A 26,152-nucleotide genomic window follows, 5' to 3' on the forward strand; every position below is an offset into this window, starting at 1 on the left:
ATCAGAAGGGGGCCCGTTTCTGGGTCTCTCATTACTGAGGTTCAGGGGAGGTCGGCCTCCCCTGCCAGTCAGGGAGGGGCCGGCCTTGAGAGGGACGTTTGGGGCCGGTGGTTTCAGAGTGAGTGTGTTTGAACCCAAATGGCCGGAAACTGTTACTGCTTCCCCCAGGCATAGCTTGTGGGGACCCTAACTGCCTGCGGCCACCCCCCCCCCATTCCTCCTCGCACTGGCCCGGGCATCCAGGCCTCCAGTCCTGGCCAGCTGCCCTCCTAGGCACCCTCGGTGTAAACTGGAGCCCCTCGCCCCATTCCCAGACGTCAGGCTAGCTCTGCAGGCGGCGACCTTTCCGTGGCTCGCCCTACCCCGGCTGCCATCCCCGCCGAAGCTCCCTTCTCGTCGGTACGCCCCTCCTCCCAGGGACTGTCACGGGGACCCTCGGCCCCCAGGCCCCCGGCCTCCACCGGGCTCGCGCCTTCACCACCCGCAGGAAGGCAACCGGCCGGCCGGGGTTGCCCCGTGGGAACGGTTTGTCTTGAAAACAGGAACCCAGGCTGGGGGCTGGGCGGGGCGCCCCTTGCCCACCGCAGTCCGCTTCCTGCCCCTCCCGGCTTCCTCCGGATTGACACCCGGGAGCGTCCTGGGCGGGGGAGGGGGCTTTCAGATCATCCACCCCTCCGCTCCCTCCCCCCTCGGCGTGGCGCAGCCCGCGCGCAGCGCTGGCCCGGGGGCAGTGCGGCACGGTAGGGGGGTAGGGGAGGGTTGAAGTCGCGGCGGACCCCGCGGTGCGGGGCGAGGGGGAGCCCGGAGGAGGAGAAGGAGGAGGCGCGGCCCGCCTGGTGGGGCGGGCGGGCGGGGCGGGGAGGGGAGGGGGCGGCCGCGGCGCGGGGGCGGGGCGGCGAGGAGCTGGGCCTCGGCTCGGGAGCGGGCGGGAGCCGCAGCCGCAGCGAGGCCGGCGGGCGGGAGCGCACGGAGGAGGTGCGGGTCCGGCCCGGTGTGGGCTCCGGCTGAGAGTCCCAAGAGTAAGTCAGCGGGAGAGCGCTGAGCTCCGGCGGCGGAGGGCGCGGCCCCGAGGGGCGGCGCCGGCGGGCTGGGACGCGGGTGGGTGGGGAGTCTTCGGACCCGGGCCGGAGGCTGGGAGCTGCGAGAGCACTGGGCCCCCGTGGGAGGAGCGCGTCCACCGTGCGCCCTCTTCTTCCCCGCCTTGTCTCTGCCGGGGCCTCCCCTGCAATCCCCCCCCATTTGACAGATGGGAAAATTGAGGCTCCCGAGTGGCCAAGTGCTTCTCAAGGTCACTCCGTGAGGGTGCCGCCCAGCCAGGCAGGCATGGCCCCGGGGGGCGCGAGGGGAAAGTCCTGAGAACTCCGTGGACCCCACCCGGCATGGGGGGGGTCTCACGTTGCGGCAGGTACCATTCCTGAGTCAGGCTCCTCGACTCAGGGCCCTGGGGCGGGCACGATGGGGGAGGGACGGCAGGAGGGGCGTGTCGCACCCACGGGGGTGTGTGCGTGTGTGGGAGAGCCCGTGCGTGGAGAGGCGCCGACCTGCGTGCACACGTGCGCAGATGTCAGCGCCGCTGTGCGCGGGACTGGACCTGGCTGACCAGTGAACAGTAGGTGGGAAAGGCGCCCTGGCCCGCCGGCATGCTGGGTCCCCGAGCGGGGTGGGCAGTGCCTCAGGATGTGCGTGCCCTAGATGCAGGTGTGCGTGGGGCCGGGTGCCATTGTGAGAGCGGCAGGGTCTGCGAGGTGAGGGCCCGTGACCCCGTGGGTGCGGGGAGGGGGGGGCTTCCCGTACCTCCGCAGGCCCCTGGCCTTCAGCAGAGGGCAGGGGTATGGAGTAGGTGTCCGCCCCTGCAAAGATACCGCGGAGGACGACCACCCCCACGGTGCCCGCGCCCCCTTCTGGACGCCCTACTCCGTGCGCTCAGGTCTCCCGAGCGAGGTGGGGGGGAAGATGGCATGAGACCGGGGCTGAGCCGGGACCCCCGGGACCTCCGGGGAGGTGGCCTGGGAGCGCGCCGTTCCCAGGCCTGGCTACCCGCGGACGCCTCCCCCGGCCTCCCCCGCCCCAGGAATGCGCCCTCCGCTCTGGCGCCTCCCTGAGGGCAGGCCTCCCCCGCGCAGGACGCCCGGGCACGCGGGCGGGACGCCTGGGTCCCCCCCAGCCCATCCCGGGGAGAAGAAATTCCTCTGAGGTCCCCTCAGGCTCCGGGTTCCCAAAATAACCCTGCGGGGGAGGGGAGGCTGAGAAGGAGGGGAGCAGGGGGGCTCCGAGACGAGCTGCGGGGCGCTGCAGGTGCCTGCGGAGCAGAGGTTGGAGGGGAGGGCCTGCGGGACCCGGGAGCGTCTTCCGACCTCTGGAGCCCCGGGGAGCCCCCACCCCCGGGGAGCCCCTCGGCCCTCCAGCCCGCGGCTCGGAGGATGGGCCGGAAGCGTCTAGCGGGCCCATTTCCCAACTAGCCGGTTGCACCATCCCCGGTGGGGCCGTTTAACCCCGACAGTGACCGAGGCGTCAACCCCGGCCCTGACGGCAGGGGGCGTGCCCGCCCCGCCCCGCTCCTGCCCTGGGCCCGGCCGACTCCAGCTCTGCTCCCTCAGGACCGGGTCGGGTCCCAGCCGGAGCGAAGCCTCCCGAAGCCCAGCCCTGCCAGGCCTACCGGCGTTGGTGGCCATGGCGGGCACCCTGGACCTGGACAAGGGCTGCACAGTGGAGGAGCTGCTTCGGGGTTGCATCGAAGCCTTTGGTGAGTGGCACGGGAGGATACACGAGCTGGAATCTGGGGCCCTTCCTCTGGGAACAGACCCCTGGCCAGGACCCCCATCCCCAGGACCCCTCACCCCCAGCATCTAGGCCCCTTCCTTCAAGACAGACCCCTGGCCAGCAGCCCCACCCCAGGCTCACATCCTGCAGCCTCAAGGAAAGCCCCTCCTCATGACAAGGTAGAGAGATGCTCGTGCTACAGATGGCCTGCCTCCCTCCCCTGGTCTCAGGGAGCTGGCAGGGAAAGGACCGCTGTCACACATGACACTGGAGGGACATTATCTGTCCCTGGGGGGGGGGTCCAGAGGAACTCACTATCTCAGGCCTGAGAGCTGTTTCCGGCCGATGTGGGGGGTGACTTATCTGGCAAAGGGGGTGCGCCTTCCCCCAACATTCAGGAAATGACCTCTGGATTCTTGACCTCTGGGGGACCCAGGCTCCTTCCGCCCCAGCTGGTTCCCCTCTGGAAGATGGGGCTTGCACAGCGCTCCCTCCTCCAGCATCTCTGATGTTGCCCTACTTCTCTCTCACCCTGCCTTTCTTTCCCATTGGCCCGCTGTTTTGGGGAAGTCCTGTAAAGCAGGGAGTGGGGGGGGGGCAGCAGTGCAGCCTGAGGAGCCCCCAGTCTGGGGGTTGCAGGCTGGGGTTTAGGGATCTGAGCTGTGGTACCTGCTTCTCTCTGGCCCTTGCGAGTTAGACGACTCTGGGAAGGTGCGGGACCCGCAGCTGGTACGCATGTTCCTTATGATGCACCCCTGGTACATCCCATCCTCCCAGCTGGCTGCCAAGCTGCTCCACATATATCCTTCCCGGCCCCCCCAAGCCTGCCTGTCCACGAGCTGTCCTCCTGCCCAGTCCAGGTGGCCCCTCCTGTATCCCACCATTCCTCTCTGCCTGGGCCTCGCTTCCTCTCTCCTCTCCTGACCACACTCTCCTGAGCCCAGGCTTTGTGCCTCGCCTTCTCTAGGGTCTAGGATCTGGCCCAGGTCTGTCTGGCCTCTCACCTCTCTCCGAGCTCCTTTCAGCCTACTCACATAGAATCTAGCAGTTCCCTCCACCCACAGCCCCTTCCAAGCTGAGCCTCACCCCAGAAACCTCTTCCCTCCCACCCACAGCCCCTCCCAAGCTGAGCCTCACCCCAGCATCCTCCCAGGCCCTTATTGGCAGCTCCTTTTCTGGAGTTTCCACTTGCCCAGGCCCCGCCCCAATGCCCCCCTCAAGGATCAGGCTCCACCCCCTTCTCAGTGTCAGCCTCCATCCTTGTTTTCCTTAACTGTCCTTCACCTACCAACAATCCCGGAAGGACAGCTCCAATTCCCTACAGGTGAAGACGTGCCACCTGGTCAGGTGAGTCTCCTTCGGGGGCCCTCACCCCTCCTTTTGTCCTTTGTCTCTCACTTCAGATGGCTAGATGGGTGGGTCCTATGGGGTTGCATCCTGGCACTGTTCAGGTGGGTTGTGCTGATGTGGTCCAGGTGTCTACTCAGCCTTCCTGTTCTTAGCTGAGCAGTGGGGGTGGATGTTCTTCCTTCTGTGACTTCAGGAGGGAAAGTGCTGTGAGAGGGGGACCATACTTTTCCCCTTTGGAGGGGACTGTTAATCACAATGCCTTGGGTGGCCCCCTTTTGGGGGTGGTGGGAAGGGCTGTGCTGAGTGACTCCAGCCCTCTCTCTGCCAGGTACTGGATTTCAGCATTCCCAGCAGAATTTGACCTGAACCCTGAGCTGGCCGAGCAGATCAAGGAGCTGAAGGCCCTACTGGACCAAGAAGGGAACCGCCGGCACAGCAGCCTCATTGACATCGAGAGCGTGTGCGTGGGGGGCGCTCGGGGGTGGGGGGCCTTAGCACCCCACGCCACCTGTGCTTAATAAATGTTGGTTGAATCGAATGAATGAGGGTCATGTCACTCTCTTGCTTAAAAGCCCGCCATGGCTCCCTCTAGCCTTCTGGTAGGCCATGAAGGCTTTTCATGGTCTCAAGCCAGCCTCGATTTCCCATGGTCCACTTTGCATCCCACACTCCTCATGCTAGGCCTCCACCAGGCCATGCGCCATTGTCTGAGCCCTGCATCCTCACTTTTGTCGCTGTCCTTGTCCCCTTCTTCATGTCACCAAGATTCAGCTCCGGTGTGAAGTCTTCCCAGGGTGAGGTCTGGACAGCATTCCTTTCTGTTTCCCCATGGCCCTTTGTGCAGACGCTGCTCTGAGGCCTGGGGCCCCGTGTCCTGCTGTCTGGTGATCACATGTTTCTGTGTCTGTCTCCCTCAGTAGACTGTGAGCTTCTCGAGGGCAGGAACCGTGTCTTGCTCGTCTCTGTCTCCCAGCGCCTTAGCACAGTGCCTGGCACAGACAGAGTACGTCGTCAGAAGTGGCGTGTGTGTGTGTGTGTGTGTGTGTGTGTGGTGCCTGGCAAGGGGGGAGACGTGGTGGAGTGGCTGGGACTGGGGTCGTGGTGTGCCTGTGTGGTGTGGAGCCTCAGGAGGCAGAGGGCACTCCAGCCCGGGCCTCACCACTCCTCCCCCCTCAGCCCCACATACAAGTGGAAGCGGCAAGTGACCCAGCGGAACCCCATGGAACAGAAAAAGCGCAAGATGTCCCTGTTGTTTGACCACCTGGAGCCCATGGAGCTGGCAGAGCACCTCACCTACTTGGAGTATCGCTCCTTCTCCAAGATTCTGGTGTGGCCCCGGCTTGTGGTTGGGATCCGGCAGGGGCAGGGAAGCGGGGTCCACGAAGGGAGGGGTCCGCGGAGGGCAGCGTCTTGGAGTCAGGCTGGGTCATAGGGAGGGTTGAAGGGCGGCTGGAGGTGACAGAGCCATGGTGTGGGGAGGACCCCGCCCTCGAGCCCCCTCCCCCCGCCCTCAGTTTCAGGACTACCACAGCTTCGTGACCCACGGCTGCACGGTGGACAACCCTGTCCTGGAGCGGTTCATCTCCCTGTTCAACAGCGTCTCGCAGTGGGTGCAGCTCATGATCCTCAGCAAGCCCACAGCCCCTCAGCGCGCGTTGGTCATCACACACTTTGTGCACGTGGCAGAGGTGCCCTCCCTACCCTCACCCTCAAGTCTCTCTGTTTGTGGCCAGGCAGGCCATGCCTTCTCCTGGCCTCCTCCACTCACTGCCTCCCTCCCTCATTCGGTCTCCAGAAGCTGCTGCAGCTTCAGAACTTCAACACACTAATGGCAGTGGTCGGGGGCCTGAGCCATAGCTCCATCTCCCGTCTCAAGGAGACCCACAGCCACGTCAGCCCTGAGACCATCAAGGTGCTCGGGGACCTGGGAGGGGCCTGGGCTTCCCATCTACCACCTTCTCAGCTGCAGGGCTGGGGGCTGGGCATCTTTACCAGTGGAGGAAACTGAGGCTTGAAGGGGTTAAGAGCTTCTCCTTGGTTTCGCAATGCAGGCGGAAGAGGGCGGTGCACTGGCCTGTGTGACCCCAAAGCTTGTAATTTTTCCTATTTTTAAAAACGACTGAAGAAAAGCCAGGTGCTGGTGGCTCATGCCTGTACCCCTCAAAACTCGGGAGGCTGAGATCTGAGGATCATGGTTCAAAGCCAGCCCCAACAGGAAAGTCTGTGGGACTCTTATCTCAGTTAACTACAAGAAAGTTGGAAATGGTGCTGTGGCTCAAAAGAATAGTGCACTAGTCTTGAACATAAAAGCTCTGGGACAGCGCCCGGGCCTTCAGTGTCTTCTTTTACTCAATATCCATGATAACCTTTGCCCAGACCTGGTGTAGCAGTGTGGTGTTTGGCAATAGATGTTATCTTGAACTCATGACTTGTGAACTCTAACCTCTAGAGGGAGAGGGAACCAGTGGTAGAGGGGAGTCGGGAGGATTTTGCCTTCTTTTTTTTTTTTACATGAGTGACCCTGTCTTTCACTTCACAGATCTGGGAGAGTCTGACAGACCTGGTGACAGCCACTGGCAACTATAGTAACTACCGACGCCGGCTGGGAGCCTGTGTGGGCTTCCGCTTTCCTATCCTGGGCGTGCATCTGAAGGACCTGGTGGCCCTGCAGCTGGCACTGCCCGACTGGCTGGACCCTGCCCGTACCCGGCTCAATGGCACCAAGATGAAACAGCTCTTTAGCATTCTGGAGCAGCTGGCCATGGTGACCAGTCTAAGGCCACCCATGCAGGCCAACCATGACCTGCTGAGCCTGCTCACGGTGAGGGGCTGACAGCTCTTCCAACTGTGGGGCTGGCCCGGGGGGTCTTGGTTCTGGCCAAGAAACTGAGATGACCTGGGTTCTGGGTCTTGGATGAAGCCTTGAGATGGGTTCCAGGCACAGTGTGGACTGGGGGACTGCATGTGAGGCTGAGCCTGGGTTGTGGGTACTAGGATGAGTTCCTGTCACTGGATTGTGTTTAAGGGTTGAGTTTGGCCTCATTCAGTGGATTGAATTCAGTAGATTGAATTCAGTGGCAGGGTGGGATGGGGTTGATGCTAATGTGGCTGTGGGATCTGAGCAAAGTTTTGGCCTTATATGCAAGTCAGGAGGTCTAGAGTGGAAATTGGGTTCTAGAATAGATAGATATGTATATGTATATGTCGTGTGTGTATGTGTGTGCGCGCGCGCACGCACACACACCCATATACATATGCGTAACAGTACTAAGGCTTGAACTAAGGGCATGGATGTAGTTCCATAGCTTTTTGGCTCAGTGTTGATGTTTTAGCACTTGAGCCACACCTCTCTTCTAGCTTTTTGGTAGTTATTTGGAGATAAGAATCCAGGAAGTTTGGGCTGGGAATGTGCCTAGCATGCATGATGCCCTAGGTTAGAGTCCTTAGTAACATATGAAACAAGCTGGAAGTGGTGCTGTGGCTCAAGTGGTAGATTGCTAGCCTTGAGCAAAAAATAGCGCAGGGATAGTGCCCACGCCCTGAGTTCAAGGCCTAGGACTGGGGAAAAAAAAAAAAAAGAATCCATGGAGTTTCCTGCCTGAGTTGGTGCCGAACCCTGACTCTCAGATCTGAGCCTCCTGAATAGCTAGGATTACAGGTATAAGCCAATGGCATCTGGCTAGAATGATAGAAGGTTGTAGGTGATGGACTAGGAATTAAGTTTGGGGGTTTGGAGTGGATTCTTTCTTAGCAGCTTCTGGCTGGGACTGGGGTTGAAATCTGAGCTGGATTCTGGATGGATCTCCCAGCTCGGAGCTGAGTTCTGATTTGGCTTCCTGTCTGAGAGCTTGGCAGGGCATTGTGTTCAAAGTTTGGGGCCAAGCTGTGGTCTGCTCTGAGTGCTGGCCAGAGTGGGGATTGCTACAGCGTGTCTAAGTCTACCTTTGGCTAGAGTCTGGCAGAGCTGTGGCCTGTAGGTGGCCCTGTAGCCCTGAGCCAGGGTTCCAGGGACCAGTCCAGGCCAGGGGATGAGAATGGACTTGTGTGTCGTAGGTGTCTCTCGACCAGTATCAGACAGAAGATGAGCTGTACCAGCTGTCTCTGCAGCGAGAACCACGCTCCAAGTCTTCAGTGAGCTCCTCGCTTTACCCTGCCCAAGAATCCCTCCCAGCTGGCAGCTCTGCCTGCCTGCAGAGGAGTCCCAGGGGATCCAGTGGCCTAGGGAGGGCTGCCTTCTCCCCCAGGGCATCCCCTCTCTGTTTTCCTGGGCCTTAGCTCAGGCCTGACCATTCCTGCAGCCAACCAGCCCCACCAACTACACCCCACCTCCGCGGCCCCCGGTGCTCGAGGAGTGGACCTCGGCTGCCAAGCCCAAGCTGGATCAGGCCCTTGTGGCAGAGCACATTGAGAAGATGGTGGAGGTAAGACTGCACGGAGGCAAGTCTGCTGGTAGAAAGGGCGGTCAGTAATGCCAGTTTTGCCAGAGTCCTGCCCCATGATATACCACTAGTGCCATATCTAAGAACCAGGAGGCTCACAGATGCACAGGACATGGCCGCAGGCCAGCTGCTGGGCGGAGGGGCAGGTCAGGGAGCTGGGGTGGGGTGGGGCACCTGTGACTCTCTTAGAACATAGATGGGCCCGTGAGGGGGCACAAGCCCTCACTGATCTTTTCTTCATTCCCATTTCTGCCTCTGCATGTCACTCTGTCCACCCCTAGTCTGTGTTCCGGAACTTTGACGTGGATGGTGATGGCCACATCTCCCAGGAGGAATTCCAGATCATTCGGGGCAACTTCCCTTATCTCAGCACCTTTGGGGACCTCGACCAGAACCAGTGAGGAGGGCTGGAGTCTGGGGGAGTGGGAAGGCACGCTGGCCACTTCCCCTTCATTGACCCAGATGGCCTTGGCTGACTGGGAAGTGTTCAGTTCGGGGGTTGGTACTGTGTTTTGGGGTGAGAAGAGGCTGCTGGCTTCAGAAACACAGTGTTATTGCACTGGTTTAGGTTCCACCAGAATCTCACAAAGATAGTGACCCCAGGGACCTTTGCCACATGAAGCTCACATTGGCCAACATATAGGCCAGCAGAATCTCATACCCACGTCTAATGAGTAGGTAGGGAAGCCCTGAGGGGCCCGGGTCTAATGGTAGAGTGCTTGCCTAGCATGCACAAAGACCTGGGTTCAATTCCTCGGTGCCATATACACAGAAAAGTCAGTGCTGTGGCTCAAGTGGTAGGGACCTAGCCTTGAGGAAAGACCAAGGACAGTGCTCAGACCCTGAGTTCAATTTTCAGGACTGGGGCAAAAGAAAGAAAGAAAGAAAGAAAGAAAGAAAGAAAGAAAGAAAGAAAGAAAGAAAGAAAGAAAGAGAGAGAGAAAGAAAGAAAGAAAGGAAGGAAAGCAAGCCAGCCTTGAGAGCTGTGTGTCGGTGGCTCATGCCTGTAATTCTAGTTGTGTAGGAGACTGAGATCTGAGAAACACAGTTCGAAGTCAGCATAAACAGGAAAGTCCCTGAGGCTCTTTTTCTTTTTGTCAGTTGTGGAACTTGAACTCTGGGCCTGGACGTTGTCCCTGAGCTCTTCATCTCAAGGCTACTCGCCTACCACTTGAGCCATAGGGCCACTTCTCCCAGAGACTCTTTTTTTTTTTTTTTGCCAGTCCTGGGCTTGAGCTCATGGCCTGAGCACTGTCCTTGGACTTTCTCAAGGCTAGAGCTCTACCACTTGAGCCTCAGCACCACTTCCGGCTTTTTTCTATATATGTGGTACCAAGGAATCGAACCCGGGTCTTCATGCATGCTAGGCAAGCACTTTAACCACTAGGCCAAACTCCCGGCCCCTCCCAGAGACTCTTATTGCCAACAAACGACTCAGAAAAAGCCATGCGTGATGCTGTGGCTCAAGTTCCAGAATACTGGCCTTGAGCAAAAGAAGCTCAGGGACAGCACCCAGGCCCTGAATTCAATACCCAGAATTGGCACACATTCAAAATGCTGGAAGTGAAAGTGTGGTTCAAGTAATAAAGTGCCAGCCTTGAGTGAAAGAGGCCTTGAGTTCAAGCTCCAGTTGCAGCACACACACAGGAAAGAAAGAGATAGAGATAGAGAGAGAGAGAGAGAGAGAGAGAGAGAGAGAGAGAGAGAGAGAGAGAGAGAGAGAGAGAGAGAAGAGAAAAGAAAAGAAAAAAGAAAAGAAAGATCAGGTGTGGTGCCTCACGCCTGTAATCCTAGCTGAGGTTCAAAGCCAGTCCAGGCACCAAATACCGTGAGATTCTTTTTTTTTTTTTTTTTTTTTGCCAGTCCTGGGAAGCCCAGGGCCTGAGCACTGTCCTTGGACTTTCTCAAGGCTAGAGCTCTACCACTTGAGCCTCAGCACCACTTCTGGCTTTTTTCTATGTATGTGGTACCGAGGAATCGAACCCGGGTCTTCGTGCATGCTAGGCAAGCACTTTAACCACTAGGCCAAACTCCTGGCCCTACCGTGAGATTCTTATCTCCAATTAACCACCAGAAAACCAGAAGTGGCGCTGTGGCTCAACGGGTAGGGTGGTAGCCTTGAGCTGAAGAGCTAAGGAACAGTGCCCAGCCCAGTGGTAGGGTGGTAGCTGTAGTTCAAGGGGTAGGGTGATAGTCTTAAGCTGAAGAGCTCAGGGACAGCGCCCAGGCCCACAGTCAAAGCCCCAAGACCGAGAAAAAAAAAAAAAAAGGGAGAAAGAAAAGAAAAGAAGAAAAAAGGAAAAAGCCTATAAATTTGTAGCAGCCACTTGCTTATCCACTCAGATGCTGACAATTCAGAAAAACAGCTGGTTCTCTGAAGTAGGTTAGCCATGCCCTCTTGCCACCATGTTTATGCCCCATTTTTTGCTGAACAGACAAAATCCCAATCAAAATTTACACTCCATGCCAGGTCGATTTATTTTTAAATGTGACCTGTATTTCAAAACTCTTGTTTCTTTTTTCTCTCCATATGACAAAAATCCACAGTAGGCTATGTGCATGGATCCTGTCCCAGCTACGAGGAGATCAGGAAGTCAGACCAGGGAAAAGTTACCAAGACCCCATTTCAACCAACGAATGAGCAATGGTGGTACCCACCTGTCATCGCAGCCACTCAGGAGGTAGATGTAGGATTATGCCAAAGCTTCCAGGCAAAAGAGGACCTTACCTGAAAAAGCAACTAAAAGCTGGGTGCCAGTGGCTCTCATGATTGTATTCCTAGCTACTCAAGAGGCTGAGATCTGAGGATCATGGTTTGAAGCCAGCCCAGATAGGAAAGTTCGTGAGATTATTTCCAATAAATTACTCAGAAAAAGCCAGATGTGGGGCCAGGAGTTTGGCCTAGTGGTAGAGTGCTTGCCTAGCATGCACGAAGACCTGGGTTTGATTCCTTGGTACCACATACATAGAGGGAAAAAAAAGCTGGAAGTGGTGTTATGGCTCAAGTGGTAGAGCTCTAGCCTTAAGAAAGTCCAAGGACAGTGCTCAGGCCCTGAGCTCAAGCCCAGGACTGGCACAACAAACAAAAAAAGCCAGATGTGGCGGTGTGAATCAAGTGGCAGAACATTAGCCTTGAACAAAAGAAGCTTAGTGACAGCACCCAGGACCAGCAAAACAAAAACAAAAACAAAAAGGCAACTAAAAGTACAAGTCCTGGGTTGGGCATGGCTCAGATGATAAAAAGTGCAGGAAACACTGAGTTTAATCCTTAGTACTGTCACCCCCTCAAAAACCCAAGAAAACAAATAAAAAAAAAAAAACAAGAGAAATGTCTGAAGCCAAAACCAAACCAAAAAATCTAGCAACCCATTCCCAGAACCAGTCCCAGCTTGTGGCTTACATTTCCTGAAAAATGCATATAAAACAACAACAAAAACAATTGGTATGCTGGTCCTGGGGCTTGAACTTAGGGTTTGAGCACTTCCTCTGAGCTTTTTTGTTCAAGGCTAGTGCTCTACCAGTTGAGCCACAGGTATACTTTGGCTAAAAATTTGGTAGTTAATTGGAGATAAGAAATATACTTTCCTGCCCATCTGGCTTCAAAGCACAATCCTCAGATATCAGCCTCCCGCATAATTAGGATTACAAGTGTTAGCCACCAGCACCCAGCTAGGAAGCAATTTTTGATATAGTAGTGTCTAGGTATTTGGTAGCATTCAGATTTCCTTCCTCCTTTCCTCCCTCCTTTCCTCCCTCCTCACCCCCCACCCTGTCTTTCTTTTATTGGGGTTTAAACTCGGCCTTCTGCATGCTTGGCCCGTATTCTACCTTCAGTACTTTTTGGTACTACTTAATTTTTTTTCCCCTCTGGTATTAGGATTTGCACTCAGAGCTTCAACCTGTCACCTTTTTCTTTTCTTTTGTCGGTTGTGCATCTTGAACTTAGCTATCCCTGAGCTTTGTCACGGAAGGCTAACACTCTATGATTTTAAGCCAGAGCTTCACTTTCAGTTCAGAGGAGATAAGAGTCTCACAGACTTTCCTGTTCCAGACTGGCTTTGAACCAGGATCCTCAGATCTCAGCTAGGATTCGGGTAGTAGGATTTGAGTAGCTGGGATTCGGGTGTGATCGACTGGCACCCAGCCCACTCAGCTTTTTTGCTTATGGCTGGTGCTTTCACACTTGAGCTATGCCTCCATCCTAGCCTTTTGCTGATTATTTTGGAGATGGAGTCTCCAGCCTGGGCTGGTTTTGAACTTTGATCCTTCAGGTCTTAGCCTCCCAAGTAGATAGAATGACAGGCATGGACCACCAGCACCTGGCTTATACTGTTTATTTTTCAGATAGGGTTTCTCTTCTAGTTGGGACATATGTCTGGACTGTGATCCTCCTATTTTACTTCTGTTCATAGCTAGAACTGCCATCTTCCTGATCTCAGCCTCCTGCTTAGCTAGGATGGCACATGGCTGTGGGCCCAGCTATTGTATGAAAAGGAGTTTTGTGGACTACCATCCCCTGTACACTCGGGCTGGGCTGGTCCAGTGCCCTCATGTACTCAACCCCCTGAGTGTAGGCTAGAGCCACCAGCACTCATTTCCATTCTTTCTTTTCTTCTTCTTTTTTTAAATCACTATCTTGACCAAACTGCACTCACTTTTCCCCCCCTTTTTGCTTTTGGTTTGCACTACACTCCTTATCCTGGCCATCTTCCCATGTGGATTCACATAGAACGAGCTCATTCTTGGGGACAGCTGCAAGGGCTGTCTGGGCATCATTTACCTAGCCATCCTTTCTGTTGAAGGACACACACGGCTCCAGTGTTGTGCTATAATTACACGCCATGCTGCTGGGAACACCCGTGGACCCATACAGTCAGGCCAGTATTTCTGTAGGAGAAATTCCTAGAAGTGGGATAATTGGATCAGATGAGGTACACATTTAAAATTAGGAGAGAGGCTGCCAAACTGACCTCAGACAAGGTTATTACCCGCTTCTCCCCCCCCCCCCCCAAGTCAGCAGCGTACAAGTATCTGTGTGTCCCAATCTCCTTGCCAAGAACCAGGCTAAAATAAGCTTTACAATTTTGCCAGTCTTGGCAAATGGTATCTTGGTTACATTTGCATTTCTTTAATACAAATGAGAGGGGGGCTATCTATTCAGATGTTTATTGGCCACTTCTATTTCTTCTGCTAATTGCCCTTATTCTTTGTCCATTATTTTATTGGGTTTGTTGGTCTTTTTCTTATTGATTTTTTTTTTAAAGAATCTGTGTTAATGGATATTAACCCTTTGCTGTTGAATGTGTTTGCAAATATTTCTTCCCTGTCTGTCGTTTATGTTGTCATTTTCCATATAAAAATTTCAAAAGTTTTGTGTGTTCACTATGTCAGTCTTTTCCTTTATGACTTCTCAGACAGATTTCTGTTATGTGTAGAAAGACACTTCTCAACCCATGGAAACTGTAAAAAGCTATCCTCCTATCTTTCTGTATGCTTTTAGGATTTTATTTACTTTTTATCAGTGTTTTTTTTTGTCAGTCGTGGGACTTGAACTCTGGGCCTGGGTGTTGTCCCTGAGCTCTTCAGCTCAAGGCTACCACCCTTTTATCATTTGAGCCATGCCCAACCCAGGACTTTTACTTTCAGTTGCCTTTTTTTTGTTGTTTTTGTTTTTGTTTTGCTGGTCCTGGGTGCTGTCACTAAGCTTTTGTTCAAGGCTAATGTTCTGCCACTTGATTCACACCTCCACATCTGGCTTTTTTTGTTTGTTTTGCCAATTAATCTCTAGAAAATGGGAAGTGGGGCTTGGCTCGAGAGTCTCATGCACTTTAGTGCCCAGGCTGGCTTTGAAAGGTAATTCTCAGATCTCAGCCTCCTGAGTAGCTAGGACGACAGGCGGGAGCCACTGCAACTGACTTGTTCTTTCTTTTTTTTTTTTTTTTTTGTCCAAGACTGGGACTCCCACTCTGTGCCTGATGCTTTCGCTCCTTGCTGGTGCTCTGCCAGCTGAGCCACACCTCCAACCCCTTTATCTGTGTCCTTAATTAGCAAGCTTGTGGTTTTCATGTACAAGATGCAGCTCATGTACCTTAGATCATTTTTTTTTCAACTGTCCAGTTGTCCCAAATGCTCCACAGACTTGAAAGAACAAGGGGGATCACATTTTAGAACCCCAAATACAATAGATGGAAGTTTCAGACAAGGCCTCCTCCCTATACTGACCCTTACACACACACACACACACACACACACACACACACAATATTTGAAGTATAGAAAAATACACTTGATGCCCATTCGGTAAGAAGGAAACTGAGGCACACCAGGTGGTTAAACAGTTTCAGGTCCCGTGTGGTGAAATAGAGCTGGGTTTTGAACTGAAGTCACTGGCCAGCACACAATGCAAGGTCTTCCTTATAGGTGGAAAGGGGCCCTGCAGGAGACTCCGGGTTGGAGGGGAGCCTGGATACCAGGCAGGTGTGGTCACTCCATTCTCACCAAACCCCCTTACTCACCTCGGGGGTCCGCCCAGCAGGTCCTGCAGAACACACTTCGGGCTGTGTGACTCCACGGGCTGGGCAGGAATATGATCCCCATGGCTGTCAGGAAAGCCACTCGGCCACGGCCTCCCGGCATCCAGGGTGGCCTCGGAATGTCTTCCCTGCCTGCCCCAGAAGTTCAGTCATGAGTGTGCCAGGGGGCTCCCCAGCGGGGTGGTCCACGGGGAAGGCCCAAGCTGAGGTGCCCCCTCCCCTCCCCAGGGATGGCTGCATCAGCCGGGAGGAGATGATCTCCTACTTCCTGCGCTCCAGCTCCGTGCTGGGGGGCCGCATGGGCTTCGTGCACAACTTCCAGGAGAGCAACTCCTTGCGCCCGGTCGCTTGCCGCCACTGCAAAGCCTTGGTGAGCCCCAGTCCCCTCCCTGCCTGCTGGGCAGGCTCTCGTCCACCCCTGCTCCTTCCCCACGACCCCGCCCCTCCACTGCCCCGCCCCTCGGGCCAGCCCCCTGTGCCAGCCAGGCCCCTACCAGAGGCTTCAGTTCAGGTCAACCTTCACAACCAGGAATGCCACCTGCCTCCTTTCTTGTTCTCTCGCCCCAGTCCCCCAGCGGCTCTTAGGCCCATGCTCTCAGTAAGGAGGAGGTAGTCATCACCTCTAAATCCCTATCCCCCCAGCGTGCCCCCCACTTCTTTTGCAGATTCTGGGCATCTACAAGCAGGGCCTCAAATGCAGAGGTAAGATTAAGAATAAAACGGCTGGGCTGCTGGGCTGGGCTGTCTGGGTCAGGGGTTTTGTTTGGGGGGTGTTGCTATCAAGGAAATACCTGGATACCTGAGAAGCAGAGAGGCATGCTGATTGATGGGAAGCTTTTTTCTTTTTTTTTTTTTCCAGTCCTGGGGCTTGAATTCAGGCTCTGAGCACTGTCCTTGGACTTTCTCAAGGCTAGTGCTCTACCACTTGAGCCTCAGCACCACTTCTGGCTTTTTCTGTATATGTGGTACCAAGGAATTGAACCCAGGGCTCCGTGCATGCTAGGCAAGCACTCTACCACCAGGCAAAGTGAAACTTTTTATTTGAGAGAGGAACAGAGGACTTTGGAGAGGGGATATAGACTCGTAATTAGGATGACTTTGGAAGAAGGCTCTTATTTTGGTGGGGCAGCTACTCCTGACTGGCCTCCCTTTCTTTCCTCCCTCAGCCTGTGGTGTGAATTGTCACAAACAGTGCAAGGACCGGCTGTCAGTGGAGTGCCGGCGCAGGGCCCACAGTGTGAGCCTGGAGGGTTCTGTACCCTCTCCATCTCCCACACACACCCACCACAGGGCCTTCAGCTTCTCCCTGCCCCGCTCAGGCAGGCGTGGGTCTCGGCCTCCTGGTAAGAGGGATCCTTGAACTCTAGTGGCAGCAGGGAGGCAGACCAGACTGTAATTCTCTGTCTTTGGCGGATAATGGAGAGAACAATTGGACAGAGGATTGGAGTTTTGTGAATCCTATGCGCGCAGATCTCCTTTTGGCTACTCTGAGAAAAGTCCTTCTGCTGGAATAACTCAGGGTTGTTCTGCTCCCTTTGGGGCAGGGGTGGCCTCTGGTGGTTTTCCATCCGTTGGCTAAGTGACAGTTTGTGAAATGCTTACGTTGTTGAGAATGGCCTGGATAAATAAGTGTGTTAAACTGGGGGGGGGGGAGGGTGTCTAAAGCTGTTGGACACAACCATTTGGGTTGCCATAAGTCCTTTAAAATAGAAAAGATAAAACCATTTGCATTGAACCTTGCAGAAGGGTTGGGTGAAATGTACATAGAATTGACATTTAAGCAAACTACACTGACAGACCAGTGGTTGTGGAAAAAGCTGTGGCAGAAAGAAACCCTAGAAAAAGAACCGCAAAAATGGGGTTGTTGGGTCATTCAGGAAATTGATTACTGACAGATGAGGCTAGGGTCTCCTGTGACAAGGGGGGGCTGCCAGTCACAGGGACCCAAAGGTGAGCTCTGTGACAACCCTCCATCCCCATAGAGATCCGGGAGGAGGAGGTACAGACGGTGGAGGATGGAGTGTTTGACATCCACTTGTAGGGGATGGTGAGTTCTCCCTGGCTCTCAAGGACTGGGGTGAGGCAAGGATGCTGGGAAATGGATGATCCAGGCACGCGGTCCCCCCGCATTGGGGGGGTTTCCTCATCACCTCTTTTTTTTTTTTTTCTTTCCAGCTGTGGCTGCAGCAAGGATTCATTCCTGACTTGGAAAAAAAAAAGTCTTGGACCATAATAGGGAGCCTGGGGTTGGGGTGGGGGGCAGGACCGGGCTGGGGGTGGGAGGTGGGGGTGAGGGTAGCATGTGCAGATGGAAAGGGCCAGGGTTGGCATCCCTAAGGTTGTACAGACTCTTGTGAATATTTGTATTTACCAGATGGAATAAAAAGGCCCATGTAATTAACCTGGACCATCAGCGCCTAGAATCCTGGTGGTGGGGAGGGGGGAAAGGGGACAGTGCAAGAATATGTGCTTATAGCGAACTTAAACTCTGTATTGAGAGAAATGTGGGAGGCCTGGAATCTCTCGCAGGTCTGGAATCTGGGCTGGAGGCATGGAACCTTTGAATTTAAGAATCTTAGGAAGGGTCTAGAATCTGAGGCCCAGAATCTTGGAGCTATAATCTAGCCAGGCTCTGGTGGCTCATGCCCGTAGTCCTAGCTACTCAAGAGGCCAACATCCAAGTTTAAAGCCAGCTGGGGCAGGAAAGTCTGTGAGACAAGTATCTCCTATTAAGCGCAAAATGTGCTGGAAGTGGAGCTGTGGCTTGAAACATTTCAAGTGTTAGCCTTGAACAAAAAAGCTCAGGGATAGAGCTCAGGCCCTGATTAGTAAACAGCAACAAAAATACCCCCCCAGCACAAAACAAAAACTACCAACCCCCCAACCTAGCACATTTTTGTACCCCAGAATGATTGGGGCCAGCGGTCATATACCACTAGAGCTCTAATAAAATTCCTTCCCTAGACGAGTGGTCTGAATACTTGTAGCTACAAGGGACTCACTATAGGAATCCTGGAGGAAGAGAGCACCCAGCTCTCTAGCCGTGGAGGCAGGGGTTAGGCGCAGCCACAGGTGAGCCCTAGCTGGGGGACCTCAGCCTGGGGGTGCTGCTCCAGGTCCTGCCGCCAGCCGGAAGGACAGTGACTTCCAGAGGAAATGCATGTTGATCCTGCACTCAGCCTCCGGAGGAGGCCTCTCCCAGCCTTCTCCCCTCCTGAACTTGTCCCAGTGAGGTTTTGGGGGGGTCACCATTACCTGAAGTGCAAGGCCGCTTCTTTGGGTGACTGGGAATGCCCTAAGGGTTCTGGAGTGGGGCCAGACTACATAGGTGCTCCAGGAATGAGAGCTACCCCCCAAACTTGGGGGGAACTCCTACAGAAACAATGGGACTGTTCTGGGGGCAGAGATGTACCCCTAACTTCTTTTTGCCCAGTACAATAGCTATGGCTCTGTCATTGGCCTCGGGCCCTCCATGAATGTGCCCCCAACCCTAGGGTCCCCTGCTGTATTTCCACTCCACTTCTGGCTCTCTCTGTCACATCTCAGCTTCAGGCCTGTCCCTCACTGAGTCCCCTTCTCTGCTGCTCCTTCTGTCCTCAACCCCCCCACCCCCCGCCTGCCCTTCCCCCTCTGAAGGCTGTAATATCCGTTTCACGATTTGGGGGCTGAGTTGCTATAACAACAGACGGCGATTGTGTTGTGAAGAGCAGCTTGCTCCTGCACTGCCGCCTCCTGCACTGTCTCCATTCCATGCCTGCATCCCGGTGGGCTCCCCTTCCCCCCACCCCATCCCAGGGCCCAGCCTGGCCCCTTCCCACTGTGTGTCAAGGCATCTGGGGCACTCGGGTTTGCCTGGGATGGGTGTGTGTCAGCCTTTTCCTGTGTCAAATTTGATGTCTGAGGCTGACACTGCGTGTGCGTGTGCGTGTGTGTGTGTGTGTGTGTGTGTGTGTGTGTGTCCGTCTGTGTGTGTGTGTGGACTTGCACATTGTAGTTGCTGCTTTTCCGCTCCCTAGTGGGTCCCCGCTGGCCTCTGTACAGAGGGGCACGTGTTCAGTACGTCCCAGGAGTGTCTGATACGTGTGGGGTGTGGGTCTTGATTGAGGTGCTGGATCCCCCATCCCAAAGGGAATGCATCTAGGACCTTTCTGGGAGACATCTCTATAAGGGAGAGGGGCAGGGAGGTGGCAAAGCAGCCAGGTGACCTTTCCTGCCCTTGTGGGCAAAGCTGAGGGTGGGGACAGGAAACAAGTGCTCGCCCTCTCCTCCTTCCCTCCCTTCCTCCTCCTCCCTCCCAGCCTGGTCCATGGCCGAGAGTTCTTTGTGAGTCGCTGCACTCCTGCCCGCCCCTCTGTGCCTGGTGCCTCTGTGTGTGTGTGGGGGGGCAGGCCACGGGGAGGAGCAGTGGCGGATGGGTGGGGCAGTGGGTGGTGGGGTCAGAGGCGGCCTCCCAGCCACTGGCCTGACTCAGCAAGTTCCCATTCTCTGACTCCTCTGGTGGCCTTGGTGGGGACTGCCTGAGGGTCTCTCCAAGGTCAGAGCCAGCTTCAAGGGTGGCACCTGACTCAGGGATCTCCCTTTCCCCACCACCCTTTAGGAGACACCCCAGTAGCCTCAGCCTCTGACAGGATGGGGGAGAGTGTCTGCATTCATCCACTCACTCATTGACTTTTCTGCCTAGTGCCTCAGGGGGGCAGGGGAGCCTCGGTTGGGCAGACACCTCCCCACCCTCCCTGTGTGCCCTGGACATGTGTGTGCTTTTGAACGTGTGTGCTCACATGCCTGTGCTTCCCTTGGTGGGACCGCTCTGCAGGCAGGCAGGTAGAACATTTGTGTTTTAGGACAGTTGGGCATGGCCGTGTGTCCCCCCTCATGCACGTGCATGCATCAGTGCTTAAAAGCATGTTCTTGCATATTGCCTCTGGCTAAGGAAATGCCAGCTACCACCAGCTGTGCAGATCACAGGCCCCACCATAGAAATCAAGGTCCTGGAGGGAGCTGGCAACATGGTCTGGTCTCCACCCAGCCCCACACTGCCTCATTCAGAAGCTCAGGGTCTAATTTAGCTAGGTGTTAGGCCCACCTTCTCTCAGCTGAGCGCCCCACGCTCAGCCACACCTGGTGATGCGCAGACGCCCTCACAGGACAGACACACTGCACCCCACAACCACCCCGGCCCCAAGGCTCACGGCCGGGGGGTGTAGCGGGGACAGACCAGGGGACGCCTGCCATCGTCCCTCGTTCATGGGGCTCAGCCCTGGCTTCGAGGCAGGAAGCGGGGCTCGTCTGGCCTCAAACTCTGGGATCCCCAGGAGGCTGGGCTGGGGAACCCCAAGCCCCCAGCACGAACTCGCCTTCTCAGAGACCTCGCCCCCAATTCTGGGCCCTCCCTTCTCCCGGGGAGTGGGGAGCGGAGCTTGGCGACTTGTCCCCGGCCGCCGGGGACCCCCTTCCTCAGCTCCCCGCAGCCCGGGCCCGCCCTGGGTGCGGCCAGCAGAGGGTGCTGCGGCCCGGGCCCCGCACGCGTCCGCTCCCGCGGAGCTTCAGGTCTGGGTTCGAGCCTCCCCTCCGGCTCGTGCCAGTCCTGGGCGCTGCCACACAGACCTGCCCGCGAGGGCGGGGGGCGCTGCGGAACCCCGGGACCCGGCCCGCGGAGCGAGGGGGCCTGCGGCTCGCCAGGCGCCGGGACCCGGGGGCGGGGGGGGCCTGCCGGGGCCGGGACGCCGGGGTCCCGCGGCGGGGAGGGCGGGGGTCTGGGCAGCCGCGGGGCTGGCGGCTTCCGCGCCTCTCATTGGCTGCGCCGCTCGTCCGTTAGCGCGGCGCGGCCCAATGCGCGCGCCCGGGGGGCGGGCCCGGTGCCGCCGCTGCCGTCAGTCGGTGTTGCAGGGATGCGGCGGCGGGAGCAGCCGCCCTGACTCGCGGAGCATCCTCCTCCTCCGAGCGGCACCGCGGCGGGGACCCGGAGGCGCGCGGCGGCCCGGCCCGCCGGCCCCGATCCTGTCACCTGTGGGAGACGCAGCGTCCCGGGGCTCTGGGTCCCCACCCTCCGGCTCCTGGCGCCCCCAGAACCAGGTACGGGGGGGGGGCTGCGGCGGAGCCGGGCGGGGGGCGGGAGCCGATCGGGGGAGGGGAGCGGGTCGGAGGGGCGGGGGAGGAGGAAGGCCGGATGGGGCGGGGGCGCCGAGTGGAGAGCTTTGGCTGGGTGTCGGCGAGGAGGCAGCGCCGCCGGGGGGCCTGGGGGCCCGCAGGCGCCCGGGGGAAGGGGCGTCGGGGGAGGGCTGGAGGGAGGGTCGTGGGGGGCAGGGACGGGAAGAGGGAGGGGCATCGGAGGGCTGTGAGAGGGGCTCTGGGGGGAGGGCCCTCAGTCTGTGCCTAGACGCGGGGCTGGGCCGGGGGGCTGCGAGTTGTGTGCGCTGAAGGGTCTGCAGGGGAAAATCCAACGAGGACCTGGGCTTCCAGGGAGGAGGGGGAGGAGGAGGGGAGGGGGAGCAGAGGGGGCTGGAGAAGGGAGACAAGTGGAGAGGAAAGGAGCAGGGGCCACCAGCTTGGTCTGGGGGAGCCAGGGAGGGCCAGGCTTTCCCGGTGGGGGGGGGGCTGGGAACCAAGGGGAGAGGGGGTTGTGGGAGAGAGCAGAGGGGAGGGGGCCGAGGGGCTGGAGGCAGAGACAGGTCTGTGCTGGGGGGTGGGTAAGATGGGGGGCCTGGGAGAGAGGAGTGGAAGCTCTAGGGGGAGACTGGGGCGAGGGGGAAAGCCAGTAGGAAGGGGCTCTGCCGGGTGGAGATGTGCTGGGGGCGGTGGCACGGCTCTGGTCAGAGTGCTGCAGGGGAGAGGAAGCCACAGGGCCTGGGCTCTGCCCCCACCCCTAAAGAGGAGCGGAGGTGCCTCGGGTCCCAGCGTCTTCCCTCAGCCGAAGGAGCAGTCTGACCTGGCTTCACTCGGCTGAAGTATGAGCCTGGAAAGGCAGAACGATTTTGCTCTCACCCTCCTCCTGAGTCCGGAGTGGGTATGTGATGTCTAGGTGACCCACTGAGGGCCGGGAGGGGCTGTGCGTTGGTACCTGGAGGCGAAGGGATGGCTGTCCAGACCCGGAGAGGTGAAATTCATCTCAGGAGGTGGCTCTTGCAGGGTTCTCTTCCGACTACACCATGCACCCTGTCTGGTGTACGTGTGTGCGGTGGGTGGGGTGCGGGAGGCTTTCCCGTGCATTGCCACCCTTTCCTCTTGTCCACGTCCCAGTGTTTGGGTGTTCCTTCTGAAGCAGGCTGGACTTTAAGATTCTTACATTCTGTCTTCAGCCGGAGAGAAAGAGAAGGAAGCAGAAAGGGGAAAGGGGAGCCACTGGTCCCTTCAGTGTGAGGCTGTCTATCTGGTGGGTGCTTTAGCTGCTCAGGTCCTAACTCCTACCTCCCAGGATGGCTCAGAAAGGCTCGCATCTGACACTAGGCCCCAGTCTTTGGGGGACAGAAGACAGGGGTTGGCTGGGAGGCCCTCATTGTTGTCGGAGGAAGTATGCTCAGACCCTTCCAATCCTCGGCTGCCCAAGGGTGGGTGGGACTGACGGCCGGGCAGCTGCCGCTGGCTGCCAGTTGTTCCTGGAGCTCCGGTCTCCCCAGGCTTGGCCTGGGTTGAATCCACACGATAACAGGGCTCCCCAGGAGAGGGGGCTGCGCTCCACAGGAGGAGCTGAGGGGCTTCTTCCTCCCCCAAGCCCTTGTTAGTGACACAGACACCGTGACCCGGAACCACACACTGGGTGGCACCCATCCAGACACACACCTACACAAGCACACACACACCTGCGTACACAATACACCTCCTGGCAGCGTGCCGCCCACACTCCCCGCCCAGAAAGACTGCCACCTTGTCGCCTGCCTCAGAGACCTCCCCCAGGAGCTCTGCTTTTAGTACATGACACATATATGGCCCACCTGTGCCCCCCCATCCCCCGAGGCAGCACCCCCCGCCCCCCACATGGGTGCTTATCTGGCTTCTCAGCATCCTGCCCCAGGCCTTTGTATATGCACATGTGTATTTACACACCAGCGCACACGCATGCCTACACACCTGAGCTGCCGTGGTGTATACCCAAGGCCTCTCTCGCAAGTTCATTTTGTCATTTTCTCTTTCCACGTGCTTGGGATGCACCCTTCCCCCCACAGGCCGATCCTAGCCCCTCCTGACCTTGGGCCCGTCACTCCCGCATGGCCAGGCACTCGGCCACCAACCTGGCCTCCCACGGAACCTTGACGCCCAGCCTAGCACCCACCCTGGAGACACACTGTCCATTCATCCCCAGCTCCTGCCCAGCCCCTGCGGGGACACCCGGTGTGTGTGGATGTGTGTCCTCACACACCACCCACCCAAGGCTCCATCTGTTAGTGTGACTCTGCAGTCCCATTCCCTTCCGCACTGACAGGCCTGTGGGCTTGGTGAGACTCATTCAACAAAAAAACCCAGCGCATTCCTTCTGGTGTGGACATGGCACCTCACGGGCCGTCCTTATGAAGCTGTTTCTCCCACCACCCTTTAACACAGGGGGTGAGGGCCAGGCCTTGTGGACTGTGCTCTGTCCCTCAGTGTCTTCCTCTGTGAAATGGGCTTTCTCATACCCCCCCCCACGGGGATGTTACGAGGACTGAATGAGAGGATTAGCACAGCAGTAATGGACAGAGACTATATTTACTGTGCACTTACTTCGTGCCTGGCTCTGAGAACTTGATTTCATCTGACAACTGTCAGGCCCACAGAAGGCCCCCAAGTAAGTCGATATTTTTGTCATCAAAACCTTTCTTACACACACACCTTCATGGTTCCCAGGCACCTTGGGCTTACTCACGAGGCCGCCCCTGAAAGCCATCTGTCCCCTGCACCTCTGGGCCATACCTGCAGGTCTGTGTGCCCCAGTGGTGCGTGACACCGGGCCGTGTGCTCATCCCTCCCCCCCCCCCCGCCTACGCCCAGGCTCCCACCCACCCGTGCTGCGGCCCCCACGCCACCGAGTCATTCTGTCGCACCTCAGCGCCCAGCCCACCCATTTCCTCAGTCCCACACTGCTGGCAGCAGCCTCATCACGCACAACTCCAGCTGCCACCCTTGTCCCCAGCCCCTTCCTGCTTCTCTCCATGCACATGGAGACCTGCTCTGGGGACCTGCAAGCAGCCATCTGCTCTCAGCCCCTGCTGGCTGTGCTCCCTGGTCTCCAGGCCTGCCTGTCACCTCCCCAGGACGACAAGAGCCCCAAGTCCTGAGTCCTGGCTCTGCCTCGCCCATCTGTGTGACCTGTGTGGCCCCTACGCCCCTAAGGGCAGCGATGGTGCCAGCTCTGCTTCTTTTTCTTGTCATAAGACCCTTATAAGAGTCAAGATCCACGTTGGACACTTGTAGTTTTGCAAGCTGTAAAAGACAGCGATGAGTTGTTTCACAAGCCATCATTAGCACAACACACTTTTTCACACTTTCGTCTCTGCTAGGAACTGCACTAAGCACTTTATCCAGATGAATGCTAATTCTGACAGCACACTTATTATCCCTGGTTTACACATTACAAAGTGCAGCACAGAGTGGCTGAGCAACTTGCCAAAGGAGCCATAGGTAGGTAGAGGCAGAGCCAGGGCCTCTGACCATGATGCCACCTTGTTCTGTCCCTGGCTGGGGCTGTGCCCAGGCTTCCCTTGTCTCTCAGTCCTCAGGATTGAGAGAAAGGAGCAAGGTGAGGTAGGAACTGCTGTCTGCCAGTCCCACCTTGGCAGTTCAGCAGGGAAGAAGGTATCCTCTCCCAAACCATCCTTGGTGTGTGTGGGGTACTGGTACTGGGGCTCAAATTCAGGTCCTTATGCTTGCTTAGTGCTTTTTTCCCCAAGGCTAACATTCTACTACTTGAGCCACACCTCCACTACCGGCTTTTTGCTGGTTAATTGGAGATAAGTCTCTCAGATATCAATCTGGGCTAGCTCCAATCTTTGATTCCCCAGAATTGGTACCCTGATTAACAAGGATTACAGGACTGAACCACTGGGCCCCCTGGCTCCCAAACCATCCTGAACCTGAGAGACAGGTTCAGGGTCAATCCATCTCCGTAATAATTCAAGAGTCCTCCTCCTGAAGGTCTCTGAGCAGCAGTCACCCGCCTCAACTTGCACACTGTCACAGATGGGGACACTCTCCCACCCCTCCACTGCTGCATGGTGTAGATTGCCAGCAAGTTTCTCTTTAGCTTGAGCCAAAAACTTCTCCCCACCCCCCATAACACACACTTCTTCCACCTGTACACGGCTGCCTTCTGGGCAGCAGAATGTGTGTAAACCCCGCTCTTCCTCCTCGGTGCCTGGGGATGCCCCAGCTGTCTCACTCCCAGCTGGTGTGAGAGGAGAGCCAGAGAAAGGCTGGCATTCCTAGGCTTGGAGGTGTGTGGGTGTGTGTGGTGTGAGCCTGGCCAAAGAGGAGGCCCCTGGCCAGGGTCTCTGCCAGGGTGGCCACCAGTGGAATCTGAATCTATTTGCTTCATTTGCACTGGTGGTGCAGGGGTGAGGCCTTCAGCCAGGCACCAGGGCCCAGGCCTGCAACAGTGGGCACAGTGGCACGTCTAGCATTGAAAGCTGGTGACCTTGGCACTCTTGTTCTTCTGTGTGAATTCTGGTTAATCTGTGTTCCTCTCTGGTACTCATCTTAGTAAAAAAGAAAATACGATATGAGGGACAAACCCACACTTTTTGTCTTTAGCTCAGAGTCTGGGGTTCCTCCGAGGGCGGTGTCCTCCGTGAAGGCCAGACCAGAGGGTGGGCTCTGAGTCGTGGATACCGCCCTGCGGCCTGTGGGCAGGGCAGGATGCCAGTGAGGTTGGGCGTACCCACTCTCTAACCTGCTGTACCAGAGAAGGTATCCCTTGGTTCAGTTGCTTTGTCTGGGAGGCTGAGTGCCACACTGCTGCTTAGGATAGGAAGGATAAGCCACATGCCACCTGATGGGCCTGGGGAGGCTTCAAGTTCCTGCCCTTGTGCCACCATGGCACTGGTTTGGCTATGGGAAGATGAGGAGGCAGCTATGCAACTCAAGACCCAGGGCTTGTCTTCA

General features: G+C 56.8%; 1 protein-coding gene across 1 annotated transcript; it reads left to right on the forward strand.

Annotated features, from left to right (window-relative positions):
- The first annotated feature begins 1,141 nt into the window (after nucleotides 1-1,141).
- On the forward strand, nucleotides 1,142-17,334 carry Rasgrp2 (RAS guanyl releasing protein 2). The gene is made up of 17 exons (XM_090347468.1): nucleotides 1,142-1,405; nucleotides 2,598-2,743; nucleotides 3,458-3,560; nucleotides 4,045-4,107; nucleotides 4,439-4,570; nucleotides 5,287-5,437; nucleotides 5,625-5,798; nucleotides 5,906-6,022; nucleotides 6,650-6,931; nucleotides 8,164-8,241; nucleotides 8,409-8,531; nucleotides 8,831-8,946; nucleotides 15,311-15,452; nucleotides 15,748-15,784; nucleotides 16,249-16,425; nucleotides 17,065-17,129; nucleotides 17,258-17,334. Exons 1-16 carry the CDS (start codon nucleotides 1,380-1,382, stop codon nucleotides 17,121-17,123), a joined length of 1,926 nt encoding a protein of 641 aa, XP_090203594.1. The 5' UTR covers nucleotides 1,142-1,379; the 3' UTR covers nucleotides 17,124-17,129; nucleotides 17,258-17,334.
- Nucleotides 17,335-26,152: the final 8,818 nt, after the last annotated feature.

Source organism: Megascapheus bottae, chromosome 16, assembly GCF_031878675.1.
Source record: "Megascapheus bottae isolate mThoBot1 chromosome 16, mThoBot2.hap1, whole genome shotgun sequence".
Lineage (NCBI taxonomy): Eukaryota > Metazoa > Chordata > Mammalia > Rodentia > Geomyidae > Megascapheus > Megascapheus bottae.